The sequence below is a fragment of the Hippoglossus hippoglossus genome, chromosome 2, assembly GCF_009819705.1.
Source record: "Hippoglossus hippoglossus isolate fHipHip1 chromosome 2, fHipHip1.pri, whole genome shotgun sequence".
NCBI classification, from domain to species: Eukaryota; Metazoa; Chordata; class Actinopteri; order Pleuronectiformes; family Pleuronectidae; genus Hippoglossus; species Hippoglossus hippoglossus.
In genome coordinates, this window is record NC_047152.1 from 7,644,915 (window position 1) to 7,668,821 (window position 23,907).

Consider the following 23,907-nt stretch of genomic DNA (forward strand, 5'->3'; position numbering starts at 1 on the left):
AAAGACCAAACGATGATTTACTAAGATGATTTTCTCTTCAAACTCCATATTGTACAAAGTGACAGCTCAACACGTCTTTAGAAAGGTGACTTTTTATTACATTATTTTTCACTCTATGCACAGATGTGTTTGTGTTCTAGTTATGTACAATCACATGTTGAAGTTATATGGTTACATGACAGATTTAATCAAACCAACAATGGCAGGAGTACATCTATATATATATATATATAATAAAATATGTTGTTTTGGAGAGGGGTGGGCCAAGGGGGTGTCAGTATCAGCACAATCTTTAAGGCATCGAGAACTGTTATTGGCTCACACACACACACACACACACGTGTCACTCAGCTTGTTCAGTGGATACGACTGGATTCACACAGAAAGAGACGGGTCTGATCTTCAAATGTTTGGATGTAAGAAACTTGTTCTCTGCGACTCGACGTGGAAACTACGTCGCAGTAACGAGAAAAAGACACTTTGCTAGATAACAGAAGAACAGCGGCGGACGACAGCGCGAGTCCAACATCACACACTGCCGTCCACTACATCCATAGCAACAAATAAATGTTGTTTTTGACAAGATGATGAATAGGCAGTTTACAATGAGGTGATGTGATCGGTTTACCTAAGTTTAGAGCTTAGACCTCTTAAATATCGATGTTATTCATCACAATACAGCAGCAGTGTTCTATCCACAGACTGTATATAAAGATGGACAACATGACATCTCCCCAAAAGTGAAGCCAAAGCATCTCAAAATAGTATAAATCCATTCTCTGGTTGCTACAGCACAGACTCTGTCCCCAGATGTGCAAGAAGGCAGCGCCCATACTCACGATATTCTGGCTTCATTTCTGGATAGTGGAAAGAAGTAGAGAAGCATCGTCCATCTTTATAAACGGTTTATGTCGAACAGACACTGTGCAGTAAACAGAAGGGGGCACTTTTACGTCCTATAAAAATAATTTTGTTGAGTCCAAGTCCTGTACTCATGCTTACTAGTTATTAAAAGTTGTCTGTGGATTTCTTGTGAGTTGGGAGGTTTAAAAATAAATGCAGTGCCGTGGCATTTGTCCAAGTACAGCAGTAGCAGTACTGGCAGATTAACACCTACCATCGTGTGTGCGCGCGCATGTCGTACACTCAGTTCTGACCGGACACAACCACACGGTCTACACCCTTGTTCCACAGCAGCGGCTCCGCGGTTAACCAGACCCGTCTTTGCTTTGTCGGATGTCGGCTACGCTCTCTGGGACCCTGGCCACCATTCCCTCCAGAGACTTCGTCAGGCAGATCTGACAGCCCAGACGAGATCTGAAGAGGAAATGAGGAGTTACATCCGAGCGTCCACACTGGCAGCCGGTCACTTTTACGTTAAAGTTTAAAACTCATATGCTGGTTTGGAAATGATAAGATTGGTTTTGTCTGCAACACTTTTACTCTGTGTATTAACACCGGTCCTGAGTGATCCAATCATAAGTGGCCAGCACTAAGTTTGGTCACGTTCTTTTCGCTGTGTTGACGCAAATGCATCCTGTGCCACATATGAAGGGCCACCTATTCAGCTGACAACCTTTGACTCATTACAGTTTCTTAATAAATCAAATCGTCCATTAATTAAAGCTCTACTCTTTATTTACCTTATTTATAGCTATAGTTTTTAGCAGGTTTACATATATTTTCAAAGGACTGAAAACCTCTGAGTTAAAACCTTAAGTGAGCGCGTCTCCCACAAATCCTGCTGAAACACCTTGTTGCTGTTGTATGCAAACAACACTAATGAGGGAGGGACATGCACTGCCTGAAGCAAACATCTTTGTTGGTTGTGTAAAAACGCACACATTCGTATGTGTGCGCCTGTGTCTTTGTGTTTGCTTACGTGTCAGACAGGCCGTACGCTAAGTCGAGCATGTCCAGCTCCTCGTCTGTTACAGGCCCCAGGTTCTTGTAAACATCCTCGTCAAATATTAGATGGCACGTAGAGCACGCCAGCGTTCCCTCACACGCTCCTGCAGTACACAAACACACACATTTTTAATTCTAGAGAGATCCAGATCATTCACACAATAGGAATGTAAAACATGTCTTGTCTTGCAAAAGAAGAGGGGGGGGGTATATACACATGTTTACATGTGTATATACACATGTGTGTGTGCTTACATACCAAAGCCATCAAAATCCAGGTCTTCGTTAATGACGACATCGAGCAGTGAGTCTCCAGGGGAACCCTTCACCGTGACCTTCTCCCCGTCTCTGTTGATGAAGTTAACCGTCACCTTGTTGTCTGACCTGAGAAACATGCATGAGAGAAAAAAACAGAAGGCTCAGTTTATTCCTTTATCACAAAATATGATTGACATTTTAAAACATGACAAAATAAAAAAGGTTAACTGGGACCAGTGCTACTGAAAATCTGTTGTGAGATATTTGTAGTTAATTTTCACACAGCACTGACTGTTTCACCGCAATCCACTGCCCTCTAGTGGTCAGAGCTGATCACTACACGTCAAAATGTCTTTGGGGAGACTGGTCTTATTATTTATTAACATATTCCACCAGCTTTGTATAAAAGCTTTATTTTTAGACAGTGGGTAATTTACACCAACAGACAGAAACAACTGTTCAGTTTAATGAAACATGTAGAACTAGAACTGCTAGTTGACAGACTGAATGATTAGAAGCAAACTGCCTTAGTCAGGTTATAATGAACTTAAAAAGGAGCATATATAATATTGATAACCATGTTTTCAGCAGTGTATTGTTGAGTTTTTGCTATATATTATAAATATTGACTGTACGGCACCTCTCCATCTCACCCAGATATGTTACCGTCTCTACACTGTGACAATGAAACATGTGAATGCTCCAAAACACTGACAATCTGCCACTCTTTGTCATTACTGAAAAAACATACACCCGTGGACCAAGAAAATTATTATCTAAGGCCACAAAATAAATGTCAGGTCATACTGTTCCTGTTAAGTGACCGCAGAAATACCCCGGCAACAAACGTTGAACTCAGTGACCTCCTGGAAAACTCAAAGATCAGTGGAAACCCTGCATAATCTGCTTAACAAAAAAACATATACATGCAAAGTCTTTGGCGTTTACTGCCTTAAACTGTCATTAGAGGGTCAGGGTCAGGGGGCACCGCCTGACGTGAGCACATGGGGACGGTGTCAGCCGGTTTAAGGCCGACATGCCAAACCAAACCTTCAACCTGAGCAGCAAGTCAACAGGCATTGCGCAATCCGACAGGCTGTTTGGCCCTGGGGAACCCCGGCCTTGGTCCAAAGCCTTGCACCTACACACATGGATGTATCCCTTCAGCCGGAGGGATTCAGCTGCAGCAACTCATTCTGAGACTATCACACTGCAGACGGACGTGAGGTTTGTGATTATGTGGCATAAACACAAATCAAGCTGTCACGATCATGAGCCCAAAGTCCTGATCGGTGTGTCATCTCACCAATATTCCTTTATTTCATTCTATGTTTATTTCCTTTACCTCTTGATCTCTTTCCTTCTACTCCTTTTTATTTTGCTTTCTTGAGCTGTCCTTTTTGACCTTGAATTCATTATTGTATTTAATGTCCCTGTCTGTGTATTAAATGTACTTTATAAATACAACTGTCTTGCCTGGTCTCTTTATATGGATTTATTACAAGTGCACACATTTAAATTAAATAAACTTAGTAGTGTGGCTTTTAAACACTTGGCACACAGCCCAAACTACATTCATGAATGTGACCCAAATTTCAAGCAACCGTGTTTGCATTAAAACCTGTATTTCAGTGCTTTATAACCACTGGCCAAACAATGTGTTTGCATTAGAGAATCAACATTAGGAAAGAACAAACTGTTGAAATATCAATAAGGTTCCCCTCGGTGCTTCCATTACACCTGTTCTGTGTACTTAACGCAAAGTTAAGCAATATAGTGATTGGCCGGAAGGGCTTTACTCGTGTTCTACCTTGTTCTTCAGCCTGATGTGTACTCGCAGCATATGGCACGTTGAATTGCCTGTTTTCTGAATGGAGTTTGGCTTGTGGAGCTCAAACTTTGCCTGGACTTGGATCATGATGGTGGAGCCCATATTCTACCATTACAGACAAGAACTCCTCGATCCATGTGCCATTGCTGCTCCCTTCATCTCTATCAGACATTTTCTCATGTACTTTAAACATTGACTCACTTTTCTATATCGGTACAAACTGTTTCTTCCAATCCAAGTTGTGAATACTGTTACTTTCCTGGTGTCTCTCTGCACTTGTGTCCTGGAGAGGGACCCGTCACGTGTGGCTCTCTCTGAGCTTTCTACCTTATTTCTCCCTGTTAATAGTTAATAGTTAGAGTAGTTTTACTCTTGTTGAGCATGTGACACCTTGTTAACTCCTGTGAGACGAATAAAACGAGATTGATCGACTCCCTCCGCGGGGAAAGCGACTAACCTGAGCGGCCGTGTGCCGCTGGTGAAGCCCCTCAGCCCGGTCAGCCAGGAGCCCGGAGCCACCGCCGCCACCGCCGCCGTCCTCCGACAGTATTCCCCTAACCGCACGGGAGCCAGCAGCCTCCCCATCGCCGTCACCAAAGCCATTTCTCAGACACACGGGCGGATGGAGGATCGCAACACGCAAGACGGTCCAGTTGACAGCGAGGAAAAGCCGCACTTCTGTGGGAGAGACGTCCCGGAGAGGTCTGACTTCACCGACCGAGTTAGCTTAGCCAGGCTAGGCTAGACGTTTTAGCTGCAGGACGTCGCCGTGTCACCGTCACTACGTAACGTGTCACCGGCGGCAGCTGCTCGTTGTGAGTCCCGCAGACGATCAGCTCATTGTGCCGTGGCCGCGGAGCTTAAAACCTGCAGCTTCTCTGTTCAGGTTAATGTCATCAGAAGTGAGGTCAACGTCCCTGAGCAGCTTCCTGACAAGGGGAAGCGTTTCACCGTTAGCATAACAGCAACACTTCCGGTCAGGGCGGGAACAAAATAAAAGCTTTACCCGACAAAGTGCTGCAGTTTAACGCGGGTAAACCACTCAGGGGTTAAAACGTGTTAATGATAAGTTTATATTCATCCAGTTTCACATATAGGGACATTTCTTTATCGCTATTCAAACCAGGTATTTTTATCAAGACTTTTATATTGAAGTGGTTCCCCCCAGCTTCCTGCTCTTTGCGGGCTAACTACCGTTAGCTCGATGACGCTAACAACGTGTTTATGTAACTTTGCCAAAGAGTTTGTGTTTTTTTTAAAACCATCACAGCAGTTTTACTGATTGTTTTTTTTCTATTGAGGCAGATGGAACATTTTTTGGACCTTCACTCTCTTCTCTGCTGCCAAGTTCATCGCAGAGAAAATAAAGAATCCACTGAACCTTGGACTTTAAAATAAAGTTTAAAAACAGGCCACACCTCATCACATGATGAGTTAATCAAGATAGAAACAGCTTTTTTCGAATTCACACATAACCTGGCTGTTTAAATTCTATATAATTTATATTTCTTTTATGCAGCTGATTTGATTTTGATACCTCCATCAGCACTTAGACTGAGTTACTTTTAATCTTATATATGCATGTAATTAGATTTTACAGTGAAATCTGCCACTGATTATTCACAAATAATTTGAAACGTACAATTTATTTGAGTAAAGAACAACCACAAGACGTAGATTACTGCACATACACCAGGTAGATTCGAGTTTTAGTATAATTTATCAGCTCTTTCATAACCAAATCTTTAACTTTAACATTGCTGAAGTGAGGTGGCCCACAAACTCTTCTTTCTAAATGGGAATCAAGGGCCCTGAATTCCTATTTCCACCCCTGTCACTAGGTCTCGAGTGCATATATACTCCCAACAACATCAAAACACATCAGTGACCTTCACTGTCACATTTACACATTGCACACTGTTGTAATCTCCACTTTCTGTCCACAAGTATTGATTGAGCCGCCCTCGATTAAACCAAGTGCCGTTCACCTTCAATATCTTTGCAAGACCCAGAAAACAGGATGTGTACAACATATGTCTACGTCACAGGACAACTACTGACAGCCTGCACTTTGTGAGCTCCGGTTATATCAGCGCTGTGTTCAAGACTTTATCAGGCAACACTGATAAGTGCATCAAATATGAGTGATCATCTGCGGGAGATAAAGATTAATGAATGATCACGTTCAAAGTGAAAGGTTGACATATAAATCAGAAGCCTTTTCTGTCTGAGTTGCTCAGTGTGTATCACCTCTGTCTCAGGTAAGCAGCGCACAAACTGACAACCTTCACATCAGCGTACACAACACAGGACAGAAGTCATTCACAAAACAAACTGAGCCGACAGAAAAACTAAGTTAATGTGATCGGTTGCATCTGTGCAGTGTTGCTCTGTGTCTTCTGTTGACAGGATGTTCAGGTCCGTGCTGCTGCTCCTGGCAGTGTCAGGTAAGATCACTAAATCTCTCCTTGTTCATGTGATACATTAAGTGTAAAGGTATTCACGTCTTGATAGTTCATATCTTATTTTGTTACTGGATTTATTGAATACTTTAATTTGCTCACTGAAATAAGAAAACTCTTTACTAACTAAAATACTAATATTAACACAATTGTTAACCTAAATTTGAAAAAAAAAAAAAAAAAAATAATAATATTTTTCCAACAGTTTTCTTTTTTTATTGTAGACGATGTCATTGTCATGGTTTGTTTTATCCTGAACACTCTTCACACTGATATTTGAATTACAGATCTTGATTCTTTAATCTGTCCTGTGGAGATTACATAGCAACAAAATCGTTTCCCATTTCTACAAATAACTAATTGTTTGATATTTCACATCATAATTAATTGTGGCTTTATGGGTTGTTTCCAAAGCAGAAATATTGTGATAATCAATAGTTTTATCAGAGCAATTGACCTTCAGTCGCTGTACAGAAATTAAACTTTGACCATTAGGGATTTATTACACAGTGAGAGAAAAGCTGTACAAATTAATCTGGAACAAAAGTTAATAATTGATATGACAGGTAAGTATTTGTTAAATCTGCAAGGAGGTATTAGATTCCTTCAACCAATATCACCAGGTCTTCCTTTCTGCCTGTACGTGAGCATCTGACAGGGAATCAGCAGGACCAGTTGTTTGCATGATCCTCAGTGTGAATGGGTGATTTAACGATGAACGGTACCTTTCAGGCCTCCAAGCCGTCCCAATCGCAGTCCCTCGAGGTCTGCAGAAGACATCTTCAACCTACCAGCTCCCCGATGGCTTTCAAATGGGCACCGAACACGACACTGACATCCGTCGACCCATTCCAGACAGCTACAGACAAGGTACTGAGCTCTCCAGAAGGTTCCTGGTTGACCTCAACACTGGCCTGGTGCAAGACAACATCGGTGAGTTTAATCATCGAAACCCTGCGGCAAATACGGTCATTTAAGAACCAATTTGAATACATTGATTAGCCGGGTGCAATTAGGTCATTTCTATATTTTGTCCTCTAGCTGTCATCCGCCCCTCTCTTGGGAATGGGTTTGGAGAGATGGAGAGAAGACAGTGGCTGACAGATGAGAGTGAGGAAACTTTAAAGTTACATTTATTCTAGGAAGATAGATGTAATTTATTCTCCAGAATCTTTAGCTTTTACGAATGCAAAATATGAATCGATAAACTGTCCTTTAAAAAATGTCTTTAATTTAGAGGCACTCTGTCTTTCAGTCCCTGTTGATGTTCCAGCCCAGAAGAATGGTGGTGGTTGGGTGCGGGTGGAGGTACACGCTGCAAATCATCTCCCAGATGGTTTCAGACAGGGAACTGAACCTCACATGTCTATCCTAGATGGTTTCAGACAGGGAACTGAACCTCACATGTCTATCCTAGATGGTTTCAGACAGGGAACTGAACCTCACATGTCTATCCTAGATGGTTTCAGACAGGGAACTGAACCTCACATGTCTATCCTAGATGGTTTCAGACAGGGAACTGAACCTCACATGTCTATCCTAGATGGTTTCAGACAGGGAACCAAACCCCTTAAGTCTATCCCAGATGGTTTCAGACAGGGAACCAAACCCCTTAAGTCTATCCCAGATGGTTTCAGACAGGGAACCGAACCCCTTAAGTCTATCCCAGATGGTTTCAGACAGGGAACCGAACCCCTTAAGTCTATCCCAGATGGTTTCAGACAGGGAACCGAACCCTTCCTGTCTATCCCAGATGGTTTCAGGCAGGGAACCGAACCCTTCATGTCTATCCCAGATGGTTTCAGGCAGGGAACCGAACCCTTCCTGTCTATCCCAGATGGTTTCAGGCAGGGAACCGAACCCTTCATGTCTATCCCAGATGGTTTCAGACAGGGAACCGAACCCTTCCTGTCTATCCCAGATGGTTTCAGACAGGGAACCGAACCCTTCCTGTCTATCCCAGATGGTTTCAGACAGGGAACCGAACCCTTCATGTCTATCCCAGATGGTTTCAGACAGGGAACCGAACCCTTCATGTCTATCCCAAATGGTTTCAGGCAGGGAACTGAACCCTCTGCCTCTAGAATCCAAACACAGACAGTGGAATGTAAGGGAGAGGTCATCAATGGAAACTGCTATGAGTTCAACCCCACACCATTAACCTTCCAGGACGCACAGGTTAGACAATCTACGGCAAGACCACTCAATAACTAAATGTCTGCGTTTGTGGCTCTTCAAATTGACTCTCCCAATTTCCTGTGTCCTTTTATTCCAGGTCATCTGCAGAGCTCTTGCCCCAAATGCTGAGCTTGCATCTGTACCCAGCAGTGATCTGCATTCTCGCCTGGTTTCCCTGGTGACCGAGGGTGGTGAGAAAAACCCTGTGTTGACCTGGCTGGGAGGCACCGTCAAGGCAAGATCATTTACCCTGAAAGTTTATTAACCATATTTTGAAAGAGAGAGGAGACACTGTTTTTCAGGCTCTCACAAAGAAAACACCAAAATACATGATGTGATCTTTTAAATGGAATAAGTATTAATAGTATATATAGTACATGATAGTTTGAAGGACTTTCCTTATATCACCATTATTATTCAATGGCTCTCTGAGTATGACGCCAGCAGTCTGCTCCTTTGCCGTGGCACTGAATGGAGGCCAAGGAGAGTGTCATCAGATACGTTATCAACAGGACAGATAGTGTTATTCTTACCTTGGTAAAACATTGACCTTTGAACTTTTATTTAAAAACCACCCATCTGTTTCTGTCCTGTTGCTAAGTGAGACCAGAAAGCAAAAAAAGTGAAATGGGAAAATAGTCTTCGGGTCTTAAAGTAGGATTCTTGTAGATTTTTGTAAATTTGACAAATTCTAAGAGACTAAATCTGATGCCTTTTGGCAAGAATGTAGGAAGTATTAAGAAGTATAATGAGGCTTTGCTACTTTTACTTAGGTGAGGGATCGGAGAGCTTCCTGTAAATTTGAATAAGAGTGAATCAAGGTTATATGTCTGCATATTTTTGACAAACCATATGCGTGTTGCCCACCTCAGAACCAGAAGGCATCATGGGTAGACGGGTCGGAGTGGGGTTACAGTGACTGGAAGCCGGGCCACCCCAACATTCAGACTGACAAACCTGTGTGTTTGGAGATGTTCCAGATAGGTAAGACCACACTCTAACCCACACACAACACAGACACACAAATGGCCAATGTGTGAAGGCAGCATTTCTCTGTATCTGGCCAGGAGGTCATTAAAGTGCAACTATAAGTTGAGGTCTTAAGTGATAAAAAGCAGCCTTGTTCAATCCCATACAATCGGGGGGTTTGTTGATGTGGTCTTACATGTACTGGTATGTGCTTGTGTTATAAAACCACTCTTTTAGCCGCACTATTAAAGGGTTAAGCTCACATAACTGCAGGGATAAAAAATTGGGATATCCTGACCATCTCCTTCACTTTAAATACCAGTAACCAGGCATGTTTACATTTTAAAAACATGATCTTAAGAATATCCTACAGAACATGTGCGTTATGTCTGGCAAGCCAACATTCCTTTCACAATCTGTCCCTACCCTGTCCTGCAGATGAGAGCTGGTGGACGGCCGCTGACTGTGACCTGAGGAGAGCGTCCATCTGCTCGTACCCAATCACTGCCTGAAGACCACAAAGACACAGCGTATAAGAGTGTGGACATCTGGATCTGTCTTGCAGACAACATTGCTTCATGTTTGTCTCCTTGAATAAAACTTTAAGATTTGATCTGCGTGTGTTTGTTTCCTCACCTCAGCCAAAGCAGTCACTCTTCATTCTGTTTTATACCGTAAAGAACTAAGATGCACATTTATATTAAATTTAGACAAGACTTTAATTTTTAATAATCATTTCCACTTGTGTATACAAAGCAGTTTGTACAGATTAGGGAGCCAAGTTAAAACAATTTGTTACAATTTAGTACCTGGAAAGTGCAAAAGTACATTTCAAATAGGATGAAATAAAAATCATGCTGTACAATATATATACCGTATCCATAAATAATCACAGATATACACACATCCATTTGGTGACAGTCACAGAGAAGAGTTGCTAAGACACAAAATAGTACTTTTTTGATTTTGCTTCTAAGTCCTATTTTCTTGGTTCCCCATGAAAAACGGTGGAGGTTTAACTTGTGGAATGCTGCTTTGATTTTTGATTTACAGGGACAATAAGCTTCGGGCTTCGGTAATGAAAAAGAAAAAACTCTAATCTAACATCACACTGGGATAAAGGCACTCCGTTTGTTGCAGTTGTGGAACAACTCAAACAGTGGTCTTTTGTCTGAATGACAAACGTGGACGAATGAAAGACAGAAATCTCGTAAAGAAGGACACAGATTGGTCTCTGCACGACGCTTTGCTGTGACTTTTAAATAAGGACTAAATACAAAATCACATAAAAAAAAAAGAAAGAGAGAGAAGACGAGAGAACCATTAGAGCAACCCTGTGTCCAAGGCCAAACCCACAAGTGAGCCAAAAGCAACCAGGGGGCTGCTGACGCTCACACAATCAGAGACACCATATCAACATGTATGATGAAATCAAGAATTTGGATATAAAAAATAAACATGCCTCAGTAGCATGGCCTCACACACACACACACACACACTCTCTATCTCTCTCTCTCTCACACCCACACACACACACACACACACACAATTATGGTGCAAAAATAGGAATCAACACATTCTTAACCATAGACACGTCATACTGTGGTTTGTGTTTGATTCGGACGTGACAAGAGTAAAGACGCAAGAACAACACGTCCCACCTGAACAAGGCGAGAAAAACCTTCTTGGTGCCCCGGATATAAAAAAAAAACCCACAATGAGCAGGAAGGAGAATGAGATGTGAAAAAAATAAATGATAATAGTCGGAACAAGTTAGAGCAGTTGGAAGGAAAGGAGAGAGAGTAAGGGTGCATTTCTCTCCCAGTTCATCTACAGGAGGACGGAGATACAGCAGAGGGCTGGTTGAGTGACATGTTTAGGGAAAAAACTGGAAGAAATCATCGACAGGCACCCGGCGAAGGAGCTATATTGCTGTTAACACTGACATCTCATAGAGCCCTTGAGGATTTCTTCTTTCTCCTTCTTTTCCAGGTGTCTGAACAGTCAGAAGTGTTTTTAAAATGTGCCGGTGTCTGTATATTCAGGAGAAGAAAGTGAGATTAAAAAAAAAAAAGACTGCTACTTTTACTTATAAATAAACACAGATTCAAGTAATTTAAAAAACATTCTATGAAGCACAGAGGGATATGTGTGACACGAGAACTGCTGTGATAAATCTTCACATGGAAACTTTAGAATGTAGTGTTTCACTTTTGTCTTATCTTACAAAACTATATCTTAAGAGACGTGCTAACACGAAAGACAGATGCCGTCTCTTGCGGGTTTGTTTCTTAAACAAAACAAGTCACCGATGTCCAAACATAAAAAAAAAGACCATCTCCATCACCGTGTCTCCTACTTATCCTCAAAATGGTCCGAGACCACCATGTGTACGAACAGATGCCAAGTTGCACATGCATAAATTTGTCAAGATAACAAAGAAATCCACAAAAAAAACCCTGAAGATATGAAAATCACAGATACACACGTATAAAAGCCCATGGGAAAGGCAGAGAGTTTGGTCTTATGAGTGATGGAGCTGTCTTACTGCATAAGGCTGCTTTGAGGCAATGAAAAGTCTCGGCCTAAGGAGCACAGACCCGCCTGTCTGCATCGATGGCAAACTAAGGGGATGCAACAAGGCCACTTGAAACTATATCTTTATCTAGAGCATGGTAACACACTGCGGACACACACTCTCACACACACACACACTCTCTTGCAGTTAGCTGACAGATCCTGTCAGATTTTAGAGAATTTACAGTGCCTCTGTCAACAGGAAACAGAAACGATATTGTGTAGTGTGATGTAAATAAATCAATGAGAAGCTGAGGGATGAAGAGAGAAGTCACGGGTAGTGGCGAGGTGATGCTCAGGCTGGTGCTGCTGCTGGATTTGAACGACAACGCCAGCGCCGTACGGTCAATCCAACGCAGGACTACATGCACAGACACATGTATGTGCACACTTTGTGATAATTGATGCTCAAGCACCTCAAAGCATCTTCCCACTGCCCGTTTAAACTGTGGAAAGGTGCTGGAGGAACAGAGGGGGTTCCTAAGGATAGAATGAGGCAACGTGTTTGGTGACAAGTATGGAGACAAACCAGGTGAGGAATGTGGGATGTGCGTGGAGGGGAGGGTTTAGGGACATTGGGGACTGGGATGGGTCAGTTGTGGTTGTGCTGGGTATTGTAGAGAGTCTCCCCTGAAGAGATCTGGGTCAGTCTCCTGCTGGAGCCCCACAGCTTCCGTGTGATCTGGCCTGAACGCATCTGAGAAGAGTGGAGGAAGAGGAGGAGGAGGAGGAGGAGGAATTGGGACAAGGGAGTGGAGAAAGAAAAGCATGAAGTCAAAGGAGAGGAGGGGGAAAAAAAGGGAGGAGGGATATGATTCATGAGTGACTCAAAAAAACTCAAAAGCCTGATTGACTTTTGTGTGAGAAGATGAAAAGGTGCAATGATTCAGAGCGGGGGAACGTCGTACATCTACACCACCAACACACTATTTACACTATCAAAACAATCAAGACTAACTTGGCGCGAGATTATTAGTTTGCATTATTCAGATTGTAGCTACACTCTTAATATGGCTTGAATTTGCAGAAGCGTTAATTAGTGTTACGTTTGTTTCACAGCATATTTTTTATAGTTCGGAGAGCACACGCAAACATGGAACAAAATGACACTTCAGGTAAACAGTGTGGGAGTTTCCCAGGTTAATGGCCAAATCAAGTCGAAAATTGCACAGATGCTATTAAAACAACAAAACAACAAAAAAACTGAATGAGGTAAACGCAACAAGTTTTCATGTCACAGTTGTGGTTGATGTAGCGACTGCCTGCTCAGCTGTGTGATGAAGGAATGTGTTAAATCTGTGTGGCTCAGGTGAAAAGGTGTGTGTGTGTGTGTATTTGTCTTTCTAGAGTTTTGAGGGCCAATTTTGGTTCCAAACTGTCGCTGTGAGGACATTTGGACGTGCTGAGGATATTTTGGCTGGTCCTCACAAGAGCTGTTGGAGGGTTAAGACTTGGTTTTGGGGTGAGGGTGACATTAGGTTAGAGTTAGACATTTAGTTGTGATGGTCAAGGTTAGGGTAAAGGCAGTGGTGGGATGTAACAAAGTACATTTATTTAGTAATGTACTTTAGTACATTTTTTATGCATCAGTACTTCACTTAAGGATTACTCCACCGAACATATCAGCAGATATCTGTACTTTCTACTCCACAATATATTTTAAATGAATTATGTTGCATGTTCAAGTAATCAATAAGGGGCAACTGGTCCACTGATCAGAGTGGGCAGGTGACATTACACCCCACTTCCTGCAGCAGCAAGTCATTACTTGTTTTTACTCAAGTAGAAAAGTTAATGTGGTACTTCTACTTGAGTATATTTTGTCTAATTATTTTTACTTTTACTAAAGTAAAATGTTTGAGTACTTCCCCCACCACAGGGTAAGGGGCAAGGGAATGTATTTAGTCAATGAGTGCCCTCACAACTATAAAAACACAACAGTGTGTGTGTGGTTTGGTAAGAGAGCAGTGAAGCCCAATGACTGACTGTGGGTGATAACCATCCCTGAGGAGAGGTAAGTGTGTGTGTGTGTGTGTGTGTCTGTGTGTGTGTACATGTGTATATAACAGCGCTACAGCATTAGAAGAGAACAGGAACTAGGACTAGCGTTTCTGGGAGCTGCAAGTGGGGCTAAACACCAGCTGGTCGCGCTGGTGCAACAGGCGTGTTGGCGAGCGGGCTCTTAGCGGGGCCAGCAGGGGGGAGGCCATGAGCGGCGAACCCTCCAGGCTCTGAGCGATGTAGTTCCTCAGCGAGTTCTTTACCTCCGCTGGCTTTCCCACGGCCACAATGATCAGCTTGCCGTCCTGCAGACCCACCAGGACTTGGCTCTGCTCCTTGGTGACCGAGACGCAACGCACCGGCACCCGCATGGCAATGGGCTCCGCACACAGAGATAGACTGAACAGGAGGAACAGAATTAAGAGCTGAAGAACATTCCAAAACGAGGTGAAAATTTCAACTGATGATAAACACAAGTTTGGAAGTTTACCTGTAGAGGTCACGGATGGAGAGGTATCCCTGCTCACTGCCGAGGACAACATACTCCCCTGACACACACATATCAGTCACCTGCTCCTTCAGAGGCTCACTGCAGAGGTGCTTTCCATTCACAGAGTAAAGATGAAGAGCATTTTTATCCTGGGGAGACAGAAAAAAAGAGAATTACTACCCTACAGTGGTATGCCTCCACCAACCAGTGCAGTTTCCCTTGAGGTGGAGATTTAGTCCAGCTGGCAACTAAGCAGAATTTGAACTGAAGCATTGTGCTGTAATGAGGGAGCCTTTCCCTCTTTTCATTCAATGTCTATATGTGTGGGAGGAGAAAAAAACTTGCATGCACCTTAAGTGTAGCTTTGCCCTCGAGGCAGGTGTGGACCAGCAGGTGACCCTCCCAGGACACGGCCAGGTGGAGGATGGAGAGCGGCAGGGAGCTTTCACAGGGCGGTCGTAAGCAACGCATGTACTGACCACGACGCACCGTGTGGATGATCACTGTCCCGTCCTGGAGCACAAAGAGTGTGTGCACACATTTACTAACAAACACACACACTTTGACAGTTTCCCTTTTGACAGCAATCCGTCTTTAATCTTATGTGTAATGATGTGTCCTTACCCGTGATCCAGACACAGCCATGTCCAGCTCTGTGCTGATACTGACGCTGACCACCTCATCTGTGTGTCCGTACAGAACCTGAACTGGTTTGGGGCAGAGACCCACAGGAGCTCCACCCTGCAGGTAGAATATTATTAGGATGTAGTTACATGGATAAAACATTAAAATACAACATCAAAACAACAAGATAATAAAACACATGTAGGTAATAACAAATGGTGGACTAGGCTTAATAAAAGGCTTTTTTATGTCATTGATTCTGCATAGTTGGGTGTGACTTTTCAAGGACAAACCACTTCTCTATAGATCTGCATATTAAAGCTGATCTCTCTCTAGAAAGTTAAACTCAAGAGTCAATAAAACATTTTCAAAAACCAATGTCAATAAGTGTCTTTGACTATGAGTGAGTCGTTGGTGTCCTAACCTGCTGGAGAACCTGCCACACCATACAGGTTGTGTCCTTGGAGCCGGAGATCAGGTGGATACCACAGTGGTCTGTTGACAGGCAGGTCACAATGTCTGGAGAAGAGAACAAACAAACATATTACAGGATGTACTAGAAATTTTGCAAATGTCCTGCTGTTTTAGAGGTGACACAAGACAAGATAAAGACTTTTCTTTACCCATGTGGCGGATGTGCTGCCCCACAGTCTTGCCCTTGACCAGTGAGGTCACCCGGAGGCTGTTGTCCCAATGTCCACCACTGAAGAGCAACTTGCCATCATGGGAGACCACAAACAGCCCTGTTGTTACCTCTATGCTAGGGGCGAAGGGTCCTGACAGGAAACGCTGCGTCCTAGGTGGAGATGGTGAAAGAAGAGGGGGGGAGAGGTTGAAAGATCCATCAGGACACAAGAGCAGCATGACAGTGATTTGCTGCACTGAGCTGTGAAGTGTTGTGCGTCTTCTCACTTGGTGTTGGACACTGTGGGGTCCTTGATGAAGGTGAAGTAGTTGGATATATTCTTGTTGTAAGGCAGCCACCCATGGGTCCCAACCAGGCAGTTCTGACTCACCGTCACCTGGAGACAGTGGAAACTCCATGAAAATGTCTGTATCTATAATTGTCTACCATCAAATTAATTTCCAACTTTTACATACTCTACAAGAGTAGAAAACTAAAATTACCACCCTGCAGTTGTATTATTATTATCATCATAATCGCCAGTCTTACCATAGTGTCAGGACTCCCTTGGGTGATAAAGGAATGAGACTGATTCTTTGGCACCACAGCCTTAACCATCGGCACATTATCACTGATGCCCTGGAACATGAGGGGGGGGGGGGGGGGGGGGGGAGAATAGAAATCAGAGTCATCACAGAGGGAAGTTTTCATTAAAAATTGAGAATAAGAAACTATGATTTCCATTCATTAGTAAAGGAGCAGCAGAGATCGAACCTCGACAAAGAAGGACTTGAGGTCACTGAGGTGCTCGAACAAGCTGAGAGGAGACGAGTCCAGCTGAGCTTTCCTCTTCTCCACTTCCTCTTGAAGCAGACGCACTGGGTGAGGCTCCTAAAAGTCAAAATCTGAATTACAAACACAGCTACAGAACTTCATTTCCTTAAGTAACTGCAGGTTCAACAAGTCTTTTTGATTATATTGTAAAATAGTTTGTTTGCACCTTGAGCAACTGGCAGGGTGTCTGTCCAAAGTTGCTGATCATGCCTTCCACGGCTTTCCGCTCCTTTTCATCCGTGATGGCGTCCAGGTCAACGGCCCCTGCAGCAACACAACGCTTATTATTTACAGAGGTCATTGACCTGCACAATGTTTGAACTTAGGTGTCTCAATAAGGGTTAGGGTTAGGGAAGTAAAACTTGTGCAATTAATCATATTTACTTTTTTATTACAGATTATATGAGAAAACTCCTAATGGGACATGACAGCATGGTAGCTGAGCTGTTGTGGATTTTTTTACCCTCATATGTGCAGTAGTAGAAGACATTGAGGGCCTCCACCGCTGCAGGGCCCCTCTGCTTGAAGCCAAAGATCAGATCAATCCACTCATGAAGGTGTGCTGATACATACTCTGACTCCTGTTGGAAACACACACACATACACTGAGGCTGTAATCCAGTTTTTCAAAAAATCGAGATCGGCGCAGAATCGAGAGTTACTCAGAAAAAAACGCAGAAGGCTCCATCCCTTTCCATATATAATGTTGAGCATAAATGCAAAGTTGAGCAAAGTATTACTACAGCAGTAGAACTGGAACTGCACCTCACCAGGGCTTTGCGGTGCTTGTAGATGAAGTCCTCGGGGGACTTGGCCCATTTGGGAAGGATGACATGGTTCACCCGTTCTTTGGAGATCTGCAGGCGACCCAGATCAAAACCTGGGTGACAGCAAGAACCAAAGATAAGGAAACAAAGAGAGATAAAAGCAAAGCAGAATTGAATTAGGTACTTAAACAAATTGCATGTTGATTATACACTGAATGTCTGGATGCGTGATTATATGTAAACCTGTGTCAAATAGTATAGAGATAGGGCATTCTCTGAGCTACCCTCAAATTATTTATATAATCTGTGAAATGATTACAAAGGTTTTAATCCAACCTCACCATTTTGGTTCTCTAGGAATTCTGGGAAGTAGAAGAACTCAGGGATGAGCTCCTTGACGTCATTGGGGTTGTCCATCAGGGTCTGCCACGTCGCTGGGATGGAGTGGAACTGACGGTCTGCGCAGTCAAACCTAAACCAAGGCAGGAAAGTATGACTGACCATGCTGTAGTAGTATGCTACGATTACCATCAAGAGACGTGTGGCAGTGACACAGGGCAGACATTGCTGCTGCAGTCCACAAGCCTCCTTACCGTCCACTCTGCAGCTGGATGTGCAATGATGTGAAGGGCTCCACTCGGATGAGGTAGTGCATCACCCCGGCTGCGTTTGAGTAGTGGGTGCCATAATGGAACCTGTCGATGGTGCCTGTTGGGTCCTCGAAACTTTCATACCTAATGGGCACATTCAGAAATTAAACTTAAGCCATCGTCTATCATCTTTGAATAATTCCGAATAAGACCTGAAATAGGCAGTGATGAAACCTACTTCTCTCTAACAGCCTTGGCGTTGCGTTCGTTAAGCACGGCCACCGGCTTCGACAGGTCCCTGAACACCCGAGGATCACACAGGTCCAGCTCCTCTGAAGTGTAGTCAGCTAGAATCCAGGGAAACTGGAAACAAGCCCACAAACAAATCAGTTCAAATACTCACTTTCACAAAGTCAACAGAGACGTACAAAATGTGTATTCAGTAGGGGAACGTACCACTGGGTACTGAGCCAGGTTGTTGTACGTTCTGCCTGCAATAGTGTTGAGCTGCATCAAGTAGTCAAAGTTGGAAATCTCCCGGTTCACCCATTTCTGTGTGACGGACATAAAATATTACATTACACTCATTAATAATGGAGCTGATTGACTCATTTGACACAATATATCTAATTAAATTACATGTGTGTTGACACAATTTAAAATCTGTAAATGATACAACATCTCTAACTTATTGTGTCCTGACCTGTGTGAGTCCAGAGGCTTTGAGTAGCTCCTGTGGTGAGCGAGTTCCATAGAGACTGAGCGATCGCAGCAGCAACATGCGGCTGTAGACTTTGTTCCTCACCTGTTTAAATAAGAAATTACAATGTTGTACACAGCATTAGTTTCCTATTAAAAAAGAAACCAGATTAGATTAGAATACTAATATTTTTGGACAAATCTAGCTTGTGGCTCATCACCTCTTTCTTGAAGTTGAGGAAGTAGTTTGTCTGGTCGATGAGGAAGATCTCGAGAGCAGAGCGACGCAGATTAAATCGGCGCAGGTGGACCTCTCGGATCTGAGAGAGGGGCCATTTGAAGTCGTGGCCCACTCCTTCAGGAAACAAGCAGACTGTTAGTTTAGGTAAAAGCTTTATGATGTTTTCTCCATATTTTCTCATCCCACTCTCTGACTGTCCCCTCACCTTCCTCTTTCTCCTTATCTTGGCTGTTGTCGTAGAAGTAGATGTGCTGGGTGGTGAGTTCCAGGCGGCCGGGCACCACGTCCACCACTGTCACCAACTCACAGTCCTCCCACAGCACCAGCTTCTCCTTCTGGCCTGCCTCCTCTGCTTCAGCCCTACAGGACACGGAGAGGAAATCAGATGTTAAGTCTAATCTGTGTATCTGTTATGTGATCAAGGTTCTTCTACTGTATAAGGGGACTGACTGGTTGTTAGCAGCAGCAGGGTCGTCCTCCGGCAGCTCCAGGATGTCATCTTCCAGGTCGCTGACTTTGACCTGCTTCACAGCCTCCAGCAGCAGAGACTCTGGGTTTACACGCTGATGTTGGACACCTGAGTAAAGCAGCACAGACAAGTAGGGATAAAAAACTGAAAGGTGGCCATGGAGATATGGTGCAGCAGTTAATATCACATGGCAGTACAGAGGCTCATACGAAGAAAGAGGGAACGTTGTCTTACCCAGGTTGTCTCTCAGAGCGCTGGCCTCTCGGTGAGAGTCAAAGTTGTAACTGCGAACCAGCTTCAACCTCATGCGGGAGAAGTTCTCAGCACTGGACACCCTCCAGTGCATCTCATCCTGCTGCCTGAAATAGTTACAAAACATGCCTATATTACTCCCAGAGCCACCCATTATTTATATCTGTACGTGTCATATTTGCATAAATTATATTTATACACTTGAACTTCTACCAGAAGAAGAAGATTTCCAAGAAAAGAAAATGGAATGGTCTATATGGGTGGAGCTAATATACTTTAAAGACGTGGTAACGGATCGCTATATGTACTCGCCGATGCCAACACTGGTATTTTTGGCTTATATAACAGGTATTGGAACATCTCTATGAGAAATGCAGCTGGTGAGAGAGGTTCACATCAGTACCTTTCAGCCCAGGGGCCTCTCTCGCACACCAGGCCCCGCCGTGCTGCCTTCCACTGCCTGAGGCTAGCGCTGTACTGGCTGTGCTGCTGCTTCAGCATGCTGTTGTAGCGGAGGTTCTCCTGACGGCTACGGCGTGAGAAGGGCTCCACGAATTGCTCCTGAAAGACAAGAGAAAAAGTTTTGACCCTACTTAATGAGAGAGGCTTCAGTTATTAATGGTTTATTTATTTATTCAACTAACCTGGAAGCGGATCTTGCTCTCGCCCCTCTCCCTCTCTCTCTTATGCAGGCTGACCATGAAGGCCTCGTAGCTCTCCTTCCAGTACAGAGCCATGGTCTCATGGCCCTGGCTGAATGTTTCTATTTCATACTGCTTCATGTACGGAATAATCTGGGGAAAACATGGGGGTAAAAATAACAAAAGGTTCAACATACTTTTAATAAAAATTAATAAAACTACATTTCATAAAAACCTCGTATATCTCATACATATTTGTCGAGGTAGACGCGCCACTCAGGTGAGTTGCAGTACAGCTGGAAGTCCTCAAAGAAGGACGGGCTTCCGTTGGTGTCAGGAAGCTGTGGGAGGTGCAGCTCCATGTAGAGGAGCCGGTGGACTTTGGAAAGCAGCGTTCGCAGCAGAGGAACCAAGAAAGAGTAGGTGTCATCTGTTTGCTCCTGGATGGAGCGTCGCAGGATGCTCTCCACCTTCCCCAGCAGGTAGCAGGCCTCGTCCTGGCTGGACACCTCCTTGGTCTGCAGGACGCCATTGAGCTTCGCCGTGGCCAGGGCACTCACCTGGGACACAGGTCATGTATTATTTTGCATGCATGTGCTTTGTTTTAACAAAAAAAAATGACACATTCGACAGCATGAAATAGTTCACCTCAGGGTCTTCCTGGGCCATGAAGCCCAGCAACAATCTCAGTCCAACTTGGGAGAGCTGAAACCACTGGGTGCCAGCGGAGTACCACACCATGAGGCTGTCCATCAGTGTCACTGTCTCTTCCAACACCTTCTCCGTCCACAGAGCAGGATTGACCAGGCCCTCTGCTTGCAGGAAGTCTTGTACCATGTGGAGCAGCCGCACTGCGTTCTCCGTGTGTTGTGGCAACGTGGCAGCTGATGCCTCGCGGTTATCACTCACTGCCCATTCCAACATACGCTCCATGAGACTAGAGAAGAAAGAGAGAGACCATTAGATGCTCTGGAAGTATTCAGTCCATACTACCACAATTAAGTGTGTGATCTAACAGGGGGCTGACCTGAGTTTGATTTGGTCGACAGGCAGCAGCAGCTCATTAGCAGTTCCCAGTTTGGTGAGAGCTGAGAAGACCTGGCCGCGCTCCAGCCACGCAGAATCATCGGAACCCTCTACACCTCGCCACATCACGCACAGCACTATCTCCAGCAGCATGTTGCACAGTTCCTCCTCAGCCCGCTAGAGGGCGGCAGCACACCAAACATACAGAAAAAGAAAAGGAAGAGTATTATTATTTAAATAGATTATATTAAATTAAACTTTATTGATTCCTCTGATGTATAACTGCAGCAGTGGGCAACAGGATATAACAAAGATAATAGGCAATTCATAAGACACTGACAAATATAATGCCACTAACATTCAAGTCTACTCCTTCTTATTTCTGTGCCGAACATTGGTACAGACTAGATTTTCCCTCGGGGCTAATTAGGGTTTAATTGCCCTGAACTTCCTGAGGTCTGAGCCCAGTTTGACATTTCCAAGAGGAAATGGGTGTGGAAAGGATCTGATCCTGTCAAACAAAACTCCTAAAGCTGTCTGTCATATCCATGTGATTGCTCATCTCACCTCAGCATTGTTGAAGGATTCCCCCAATGAGATGTTGTCACTGAAGAGGAAGCTGTCTTCAGTCAGGGATGAAGATGCCTCTCGATCCACAGAGCTTCCTGGGAAAGGCTTTGAAGTCTCCACTGGCGACGGAGTACTGGGCATGCTCCCCGGTGTTTGGCTGCCACTCTCCGCGCCCTCATAGCCCTGCAGGTGGGACAGATCCAGTGTCAGGCCGCCTGACTTTCCCACCACCCAGGGCTTGACGTGGAGTTGTGGCTCAGTGGAGGCAGAGGAAGACGGCGTGTCCAGCAGTGATATGATGTCACCGTTCTCCAGGCTGTCCACAGAACGCGTGTCTCCTATGCTAAGCCGGTCATCTTCCAGCCGGTCCAGGCGGCTAGCGCTGCCTGCCCGTGTCCTCCTCTCCAACGGCAGCTCCAGGCGGCTGATGCTGCTGCCGCTGTGCCGACTGAGGTCCAGGCTGCAGGTGCTGACGGTGTCAGCACTCCGCAGTGGCAAGGACCCTTCACCCCGCAGGTACAGCCGCATGAGGGTGTCTTGCCAACATTGCTGCTTGGAAATCTGGATGGCAGCATCCTGTTGGGACTGAAGCAGCTGGTAAACCTGAAGAGGAAGAAAAGTATTTTTTAACTAAATTAAAAATAATATCAGAACCATTTTTCTGTGACCTACATTAAATTAAAGTGATTGTGCGGCCTAACAGTGAAATGAAAGACACAATAATTAATAGTGTGCATCTGCAGGTTAACGTCCAGGTGTTTGCTCACCCTCTTGCAGACGAGGAGGCGTACGGTGGATCCGGCCCGATGAGTGAGCTGCACCAGAGACATCAGGTCCTTGTAGTTCACCATGTTATCTGTGGATTTTAGATACACACCTTTACATGCAGTGCGTGCAGTATTGATCGCCACTACTAAACTCATCTGGTCCATTGGTCAGACATGTTTTCCGACTCTCTACAAAAAGTTCAGCCTTCATCCTTAATAAAAAAGCAATTAAGTCTTTATTGTCATAATGAGCATATAAATCGAATCAGTTCATCTTCCATAAGAAATGGATGTTTGTTCTAAATTTTAAAAAAAACCCTTGAGGCTTTTCTGAGATATCGTGTTGTGGTGTAATGCCTAATGAGGATCCATGCAACTGATTTCATTAGTTCAAGAAGCAATCATGTTAATTAGATTAAAGCTAAACATCCACTCAGGCTGAAAAACACTGAAGGGAAGATTTATCGTGGCAGGAGCGGAAACACAAGATTGACCAATACTGGCAGCCCAAAGAAACATGTTTGCAAAAATCTTCTAATCCCCAAAATCCTCTCTTCATTATTTATACAAAATAAGGTACCATTAGTTTAACAAAAAAGACTTCAATAATTCCATAAACAGACGCTGACCTGTGTGGAGGACCTGGTTGAGGAGACAGCGGATCAGGGTCGGAGTGATGTGAAGCTCGGAGAAGAGCAGCGACAGGCCGGCGTAGCCCACCTCCCTCAGCCTCAAGCGCTGCTTGTTCTTCTCATAGACGCGATCGCAGCGCAACATGCGCTCAAACAGCTGAACAGAGGCAGAGAACAAATGTTGTACTCCGAAAAAGTAACAGACTTATAAGCAACATCATTATGGTATTGATTAAGCACTGGAGCGTGTATGTAACCGTGTCCCAAGTGTAGTTGGCTGTAACCCACCTTGAAGACCAGCTCTCGTAGTCGGTCTGAGTGTTTGCTGTTCAGCAGCAGAGCATAGCAGGAGTCAGCCGCCCCGGGCTCAAAGAGCAGCAGGAAGATTTGGTCCCTGGCCGGACTGCTCTGAAAAAGGCTCAGCAACAACTCCAGCAGGCTGCACAGCTGCAACACACACAACAGAACACAAGCACTGTCAAGTTGGCTTGTTTTA

The 23,907-nt window shown here is 44.2% G+C and overlaps 4 protein-coding genes and 1 long non-coding RNA gene across 9 annotated transcripts in view; 3 read left to right on the top strand and 2 right to left on the bottom strand.

The window, feature by feature from the left end:
• Positions 1–76: 76 nt before the first annotated feature.
• LOC117775036 (adrenodoxin-like) lies at positions 77–4,961 on the bottom strand. Of its 2 annotated transcripts, XR_004616166.1 has the most exons (5): positions 4,455–4,960; positions 2,168–2,292; positions 1,883–2,012; positions 648–1,317; positions 77–483 (listed from the first exon to the last, which is right to left on the bottom strand). XR_004616166.1 is itself a non-coding variant. In XM_034607814.1 (4 exons), the coding sequence occupies exons 1-4, from the start codon at positions 4,598–4,600 to the stop codon at positions 1,209–1,211; spliced, it is 510 nt and encodes a 169-aa protein (XP_034463705.1). In that variant the 5' UTR covers positions 4,601–4,961; the 3' UTR covers positions 77–1,208. The 2 variants fall into 2 exon arrangements, 1 of the variants encoding a protein (XP_034463705.1); XM_034607814.1 differs by having other exon boundaries at positions 77–1,317; positions 4,455–4,961.
• Positions 4,962–5,795: 834 nt separating this feature from the next.
• wu:fa56d06 (uncharacterized protein LOC795664 homolog) lies at positions 5,796–8,159 on the top strand. Its single transcript, XM_034614335.1, has 5 exons — positions 5,796–6,444; positions 7,192–7,392; positions 7,501–7,569; positions 7,715–8,047; positions 8,143–8,159. The coding sequence occupies exons 1-5, from the start codon at positions 6,408–6,410 to the stop codon at positions 8,157–8,159; spliced, it is 657 nt and encodes a 218-aa protein (XP_034470226.1). The 5' UTR covers positions 5,796–6,407.
• LOC117774995 (proteoglycan 3-like) lies at positions 8,129–10,223 on the top strand. Its single transcript, XM_034607766.1, has 4 exons — positions 8,129–8,637; positions 8,735–8,872; positions 9,510–9,621; positions 10,045–10,223. The coding sequence occupies exons 1-4, from the start codon at positions 8,242–8,244 to the stop codon at positions 10,116–10,118; spliced, it is 720 nt and encodes a 239-aa protein (XP_034463657.1). The 5' UTR covers positions 8,129–8,241; the 3' UTR covers positions 10,119–10,223.
• An 895-nt stretch (positions 10,224–11,118) lies between these two features.
• Positions 11,119–12,054, top strand: LOC117775085. The gene is made up of 2 exons (XR_004616175.1): positions 11,119–11,260; positions 11,332–12,054. It is a non-coding gene; the product is annotated as an uncharacterized LOC117775085 (long non-coding RNA).
• A 285-nt stretch (positions 12,055–12,339) lies between these two features.
• The window catches only part of nbeal1 (neurobeachin-like 1), a 33,315-nt gene continuing 21,747 nt past the window's right edge, over positions 12,340–23,907 (bottom strand). For all 4 annotated transcript variants that reach the window (XM_034605560.1, XM_034605559.1, XM_034605561.1 and 1 more), the window contains 31 exons: positions 23,700–23,858; positions 23,409–23,568; positions 22,780–22,868; positions 22,010–22,615; positions 21,444–21,619; positions 21,065–21,353; positions 20,668–20,976; positions 20,420–20,569; positions 20,179–20,336; positions 19,758–19,882; positions 19,505–19,631; positions 19,260–19,414; positions 19,035–19,168; positions 18,818–18,919; positions 18,571–18,666; positions 18,353–18,477; positions 18,118–18,258; positions 17,866–17,996; positions 17,528–17,637; positions 17,221–17,338; positions 16,924–17,021; positions 16,698–16,814; positions 16,473–16,562; positions 16,211–16,320; positions 15,922–16,094; positions 15,723–15,817; positions 15,299–15,415; positions 15,026–15,187; positions 14,675–14,823; positions 14,448–14,583; positions 12,340–12,880 (listed from right to left, as the gene is read on the bottom strand). In XM_034605560.1, the coding sequence (XP_034461451.1) occupies positions 12,776–12,880; positions 14,448–14,583; positions 14,675–14,823; positions 15,026–15,187; positions 15,299–15,415; positions 15,723–15,817; positions 15,922–16,094; positions 16,211–16,320; positions 16,473–16,562; positions 16,698–16,814; positions 16,924–17,021; positions 17,221–17,338; positions 17,528–17,637; positions 17,866–17,996; positions 18,118–18,258; positions 18,353–18,477; positions 18,571–18,666; positions 18,818–18,919; positions 19,035–19,168; positions 19,260–19,414; positions 19,505–19,631; positions 19,758–19,882; positions 20,179–20,336; positions 20,420–20,569; positions 20,668–20,976; positions 21,065–21,353; positions 21,444–21,619; positions 22,010–22,615; positions 22,780–22,868; positions 23,409–23,568; positions 23,700–23,858 (4,812 nt within the window). In that variant the 3' untranslated portion in view covers positions 12,340–12,775. The remainder of the gene's footprint in view (positions 12,881–14,447; positions 14,584–14,674; positions 14,824–15,025; positions 15,188–15,298; positions 15,416–15,722; positions 15,818–15,921; positions 16,095–16,210; positions 16,321–16,472; positions 16,563–16,697; positions 16,815–16,923; positions 17,022–17,220; positions 17,339–17,527; positions 17,638–17,865; positions 17,997–18,117; positions 18,259–18,352; positions 18,478–18,570; positions 18,667–18,817; positions 18,920–19,034; positions 19,169–19,259; positions 19,415–19,504; positions 19,632–19,757; positions 19,883–20,178; positions 20,337–20,419; positions 20,570–20,667; positions 20,977–21,064; positions 21,354–21,443; positions 21,620–22,009; positions 22,616–22,779; positions 22,869–23,408; positions 23,569–23,699; positions 23,859–23,907) is intronic.

What these genes read in the sequence shown, in the direction of transcription:
- LOC117775036 (XM_034607814.1), bottom strand. Translation starts at nt 4,600, where the DNA reads ATGGCTTTGGTGACGGCGATGGGGAGGCTGCTGGCTCCCGTGCGGTTA. An exon ending in CCTGGATTTTGATGGCTTTG is followed by an intron (nt 2,013 to 2,167) that starts GTATGTAAGCAC and finishes TGTGTACTGCAG; the next exon opens with GAGCGTGTGAGGGAACGCTG. An exon ending in GCGTACGGCCTGTCTGACAC is followed by an intron (nt 1,318 to 1,882) that starts GTAAGCAAACAC and finishes TTTCCTCTTCAG; the next exon opens with ATCTCGTCTGGGCTGTCAGA.
- wu:fa56d06 (XM_034614335.1), top strand. Translation starts at nt 6,408, where the DNA reads ATGTTCAGGTCCGTGCTGCTGCTCCTGGCAGTGTCAG. An exon ending in CCTGGTGCAAGACAACATCG is followed by an intron (nt 7,393 to 7,500) that starts GTGAGTTTAATC and finishes TTTGTCCTCTAG; the next exon opens with CTGTCATCCGCCCCTCTCTT. An exon ending in ACAGTGGCTGACAGATGAGA is followed by an intron (nt 7,570 to 7,714) that starts GTGAGGAAACTT and finishes TCTGTCTTTCAG; the next exon opens with TCCCTGTTGATGTTCCAGCC.
- LOC117774995 (XM_034607766.1), top strand. Translation starts at nt 8,242, where the DNA reads ATGTCTATCCCAGATGGTTTCAGGCAGGGAACCGAACCCTTCCTGTCT. An exon ending in TAACCTTCCAGGACGCACAG is followed by an intron (nt 8,638 to 8,734) that starts GTTAGACAATCT and finishes CTTTTATTCCAG; the next exon opens with GTCATCTGCAGAGCTCTTGC. An exon ending in GGCTGGGAGGCACCGTCAAG is followed by an intron (nt 8,873 to 9,509) that starts GCAAGATCATTT and finishes TGCCCACCTCAG; the next exon opens with AACCAGAAGGCATCATGGGT.